Genomic DNA, 5,630 nt, shown 5'->3' with positions numbered 1-5,630 from the left:
CCCCCCCCTTTACCCCCCCCCCCCGAAGAATATTCCTGGTACTCATTTCTGTTAGAGGCTGAGTCGACTCCACGGACATAGTATGGCTGGAAGGATAGGGTCAATCGGGATTTGATCCTGTGACTGATACAATTAATATAATTCCTGTATTAACACTGTCTTCTCTATAGTACATTTAGAATAACAATACAGTATTTCATTTACCTGATTTGGCCTTTTGAAAGGAATCAAAATCCTTGCAGCGTGTTCCTTTCATCCTTCCATGAATAGCAAACACCTGAAATTCAGCCAATAATCTGAAAACCAAAGACGGAATTACTATTCAAATGTACTCACAAATGAACAAATTAACTAATATGAGGGGTATTTAAATTTGACCTGAAACAGCACCCAAATCCAGTAATCAACAAAATGGTGTCTGCATGTACTTCTCATTCAGCAAAATAACATTTTATTATTAAACTTCTTTCTAAGGAAGGTATGTGTAATCTCATCTGTAAGGCTGTTGTGTGTTCAAATTGTAAAAATCATTAATTGTTACATAGCAGAGCCTATAATGTTATGAGCATCTGGAGTAGGGCAACCATGCTGCACCCACATCATTATACATGTGACATTTAGAAACAAGTATCTTCAAGACAAACATTCAGAATATGTTCAAATCTGCTGGAACTATACTACCATCTATCAAAGACATTATGAACTTAAAGCCTGACCTATCTGCTGCCTCTCGAAAAACTTAAATTCTGCTGCATCTAGGAATAAGGATATCCTGCAGAACAGTGTAAACCTACAATTTTCAGGATAAATTACATTTCATGATATGACACTCCAAAAAAGTTACAAAATTAGCTATGTGTTCCACGATTAGTTTTAGTATGAAACGAAATGTCTTCGCCCGCTCAAACACTGGGATCGTGTGTTCGAATCACACTCGAGGTATAGATGTAGCTCCATATAGAAAACTGTTAAAATGAAGGGTGGAACATATACCTAATTTCACGGTAAATTTACAGAGTCATATCCTGAAATATGGTATGTCACATAATCAAGGAGTGTTATCCTACATCATCTGACTTTGGCCATCACAGGAATAGCAAAAGTGGCATCCACAGGCATTCAGAAACTATTTTCATAACATAAAGTGAAAGAAAGTAGGAATTAATTCAATTTCTACTTCAGTTCTCTTGATTTCCATATTTAAGGGAAACTGTAAAAAAGAAAAAAGAAAAAAAAAAGGTCAGTACAAAGGTATGGTTGGGCACTGATTACTCAACAGTGATGGGATTAAACAAGGGCTACTGATATCTGTGCACACAAAGCAAGGATAGCAACTGGAGCCAATGACTTGACAATCATATGGTTACGTACAAGGCAGTTTCAAACTTAACATCATTGTATGAAGTGCTGAAAACGTACTCCATAATAACCTAGGATTCAGTAGAGTCAATATACAATCAATCCCTCACACGAAGTCTCTAAACAATGAGTAATTTTAAAATTATATCACCACACAAAATTTCAAAGCTCACATTAAACAGAACATGAGTCATTCACACCTCAGAAGTGTGNTTTATCATATTTTGACATGTAGACTCATTGCCATGTAATAGTTATGTAAACATGTGACATGACAACAGCCATTGCTAGGAAACAGCTCTGTGGACACATCCAACAGCAATGGGAGAACATGCAATAATGGAAGACATTTTCTATGCAGTATGTGCCAGGGTTATGCAATGAAGACTAGTAGCTTGGCGGTTGGTTCAGTCAGTTAATAGCTGCAGTTGTGAGAAGTGAGAAGCTAGAATCTGATGTCAAGAAAAATTCAGGAACCCAGAGAAAGGGCAACGTCAACAACTGGAAGCCTCAACCAAGCAACTGTTATCGAACACTGAGAATGAGTAAAGAGCATGTATTCATAGCTTAAAGGAACCAAAATTATTCATGGAAAGGACAATAAGGTAAATTGAGACCATGAATAATTTTAACATTATGATAAAAAAAATTAGCAAGGGCATCACAGACATGCAGGGTTCAATAAAATTACATAACTGTAACTGTTCAAATCACCCAAGATTTCATTCATAAAATGTGACCATAAAATTAACTTCAAATTTAAGATAATTTTCAACCTTTGACAGTACACTTACACTTTCAGTACAGCTGCAAAATATTCAACACATGCACATGTTGAGAAAAAAAGCATGAATTTCTGATGGCTTCCTTGTGATCTCAAAAATCCCACCAAAGTTGCTAGCTTTTCTTCAGGCTTGCATACTGTGTAGTAATTGGCCAAAGTTGATGGTGTAGAAAGATCAACTTCATCAGATCTTGTATCGATGGACCTACAAATATATCATATCCTTTTTTAATTATCTTCTATAATGGTTCCATCCATACGTCTTATTACAGAATGACATATGCAAATTGTTATCCTCTATGGTAATCAGTGCTTCTAACCAAACCGATGTACTGCATGCCTGAACAGAGAATTTACTGTCGAACTGTTCTAACATACCCACTCTTTATTAGCTCTGCAGCATTAGCAACAGATGTTTAGGAGTGCATTTATCATGACTAGCTAGCTTCAAAGTTGGGTAAATTATATGTTTGCACACACAGTGCTCATTGTTAAGTACATTAATGACTCTCAGACCATCTCCTTCGTATGGCCAAGAAAGAGTACAGCTCAGTAAAGAATTCCACATTTCCTGCCATCCTCATCACTGAGAGTTGCCAACATCAATGTATTTCACTGCACTGGCACACACAGCACATGATTCATACCAATCCTTCTTGTACCATCTTATAACATAATTTAAAAATACCATAAGATGCCCATGAAGATGAAGATTAACCTTTCTAACTGATACGTAAGTTTTGTATTTTCTTTTAATTCTAGGCATTCTTTACAATCAATGTAACACTGAAAGAAAATCACATTCATCCATGTGAAATATGGCAAGACACCAGAGAAGATGCATGGTGTGTATGAAATATGGGGGGAATTGAGATGCAGTGTGTTACTGCCAAGTCTGTGATGTTGGACTCTGCCTAGAAGAATGTTTCCACACCACACAAAATTCTTCACATGATTCTCTAGGGTTGAATGAATATGATGTACAATTTTGGAAGAAATCTTAATTTTCCTAAGAGTTTGGGCCATTTCAGTAAACTAGCTATTTATGAAGCTTAAATATTGTAGCATATTTGCAACGGCAAGAAATGTGAACCCAGAAAGGACGGCAGCTGCTAGGTAATGGCAGCACTGGAATCATTACATGCAACAATGGAGTAACTGGGAAGCACTGTTCTCTACATGATCCGTGTGATAGCTACATGATGCAACAAAATATAAAAACTTTTGGGAGAGGTATTTTCTGTGCTGTCCATTCCAAGGTGTTATAAGCAGAGGGCGCTACACATGGACAAGACAGTAACTTTCATTAAAAAGAAATATCTGGTCATGAGCCCCAGTTGGGGCTCGACACCAAGACAGACAGACTGACTGACCGTCAGTTGCAACGTGACTCAGACTCAGACTCAGTTTAATTAGATGTGACAGTTGGCAGCCTGTAAGGAGATGAATACAGAAGCTCAGAAAGCTGTGGCTTTAGAAGCCACAAGTGACAACCGGTGAAGATACAGCAATCTGAGAAGAATTTGTACATGCTGTAGTGAACTGTAGTGTGTGTGTGAATTAGTAACGTGTTACACTTACATGTAGTTATGACCTGTAAGTGTTCAATAAATCCAATTGCCAATCCAAACCCCGTCCATAGTCACTCTATCATGTGACAATATTTTAATGTTCTTCAGCAATGCAGCAGAGGGCTAATTTAAACATCCTCTGCTGTGAGACAGCCTGATCACTTTGTATAACAGAAAATGTAAGATCCTTACCGTCTATAATGTTATATTCCACAACTGTTCATACAAATCAGGCATGTCCAACGCGTCGATTGCAGGACAACTTTTGGTTGATCTCATAGTCCTATATGGAAATTATACGTGAAAAGCATGTAAATTCACTTGTAATATAATAGGGTTATATTCAGATTTTGAAATGAAAACACGTATTAGTCATTCCTATTTTTCTGTTCTTATGTAGCTTAGTGAAAATTGCTTTACACTTGTGGGGAAGTTCCTACTCTATCCTTATCACGTGAACTCTTATTTCATCACTTGTCGTCAGCCGCATGTGTTCTGATGCAAGAGTGATCGACAGAATGTGAGAGTCACTTCATTCCCTCCCTCCAGTCAACTGTGAATCCCCGTACTCTGAACTAACAAGTGAGACATTTTATTATATTAGCTGTTAGTGGAGATTTGTCGCTTTGTTGTATTTTAAACAAATACAGAGTTTGGGGATGAGCTCAGTGTAATCAAAGGGAAAGTAAGTGCTCTGCTCACATTATTTTATTAATTTCGAAAGCGTCTGTGTGCATGTGTCAGATAAAACAGTTACCTCAATACAGTGGGAAAAGCAACGTCTCAGTATCCTTGCCAAAAAAAGGTAATCTGGAACGTCATTGTTATGCTCTCCACAGCAATTTGTATGATGCTGATTTTCCACCCAAAAGTGAAATTCATAAACTTAAATCGAAATTAGCTGCTCAACAACAGTTAATGGCAATACCTAGGTCACTTTCTAACAATGCAACCACATCATCCTTCAAGGTCATCAATCTGATCATTAAAAAATGCAAACTTTCACTGAAGGGGAATTTGTAAAACAGTGTTTTCTTGAAATAGCTGACAATCCTTTTGAAGGATTTAAAAATAAGAAAGAGTTCATAGTTACTATTCAAGATCTTCAATTATAATTGAAGATCTTGAATAGTAACTATGCAATCTGAACTATGCTGAAAGATGTTTCCAATTGTGTTGCTTTCTCCCTCCAACTGGATGAATCTACAGACATCAGAGATACAGCCCAGTTACTAGTTGCTTTTACAACAGACATCATGTGTCATGTTATTTTTGCCAATATTTTTTATTAAAGCCAGGTACGACAATAGGAATGGGTGGTACATCACTGGTAGTTTTGACACTAAAAAGTCAATCACAACCTGTTTGAAGCTGGACATGCCTGATATAAATTATCGATAAAATATTTTTAAAATATAGCACTGTTCAAAGCAGTGTACTAAAAGGCCCTGGAAAATTTAATATAAATAAATAAATATGTATATGTATATATATATATATATGTGTGCATGTGGTACAGATTACATATACAATTTACCTACTTGAGTGGAACCTGAATTTTTTATTTCTTTGTGAACTAAGGAAATATTGAAATGAGTTTACATTAAACATGGCCATCGGACACCTGTGGTTTTGTTATCACTCTGTGAGTGACATAAATTTATAGGGGCCCCCCCAGATGCTGATGGATAAATTAATTATATCTAAAGATAATAATTTTTCACGCTATAGGGTAATCACAGGAGCTGGGATAGTGTAGTTGGTATAGTGGCTGGCTACAGGCTGGACAACCGAGGGGTCGGAGATTGAGTCCCGGTAGGGTCAAGAATTTTCTCTTCTCCGCATCATCCAGACTGGCTATGGGGTCAACCCAATCTCCTATCCAGTGGGTACATGGGGCTCTTTCCCGGGGGTTA

At 37.1% G+C, this 5,630-nt stretch overlaps 1 protein-coding gene across 4 annotated transcripts in view; it reads right to left on the bottom strand.

Moving 5' to 3' along the window:
- The window catches only part of LOC111867573 (ATP-dependent RNA helicase DDX55), a 37,205-nt gene that overhangs the window by 20,854 nt on the left and 10,721 nt on the right, over nt 1-5,630 (bottom strand). For 3 of the 4 annotated variants that reach the window (XR_002843366.2, XM_023857558.2, XM_023857559.2), the window contains 2 exons: nt 2,154-2,348; nt 205-296 (listed from right to left, as the gene is read on the bottom strand). Coding sequence is in view for 3 of the 4 variants with exons in the window: in XM_023857558.2 (XP_023713326.1) it covers nt 205-296; nt 2,154-2,348 (287 nt within the window). In the remaining variant the exon portion in view is untranslated. The remainder of the gene's footprint in view (nt 1-204; nt 297-2,153; nt 2,349-5,630) is intronic. The other variant, XM_023857560.2, reaches the window with a different exon arrangement.

Source organism: Cryptotermes secundus, unplaced genomic scaffold, assembly GCF_002891405.2.
Source record: "Cryptotermes secundus unplaced genomic scaffold, Csec_1.0 scaffold480, whole genome shotgun sequence".
In the NCBI taxonomy this organism is placed as follows: Eukaryota; Metazoa; Arthropoda; class Insecta; order Blattodea; family Kalotermitidae; genus Cryptotermes; species Cryptotermes secundus.
The sequence above is the reverse complement of the archived record's forward strand: the minus strand, read 5'-3'. Positions and strand labels throughout refer to the sequence as shown.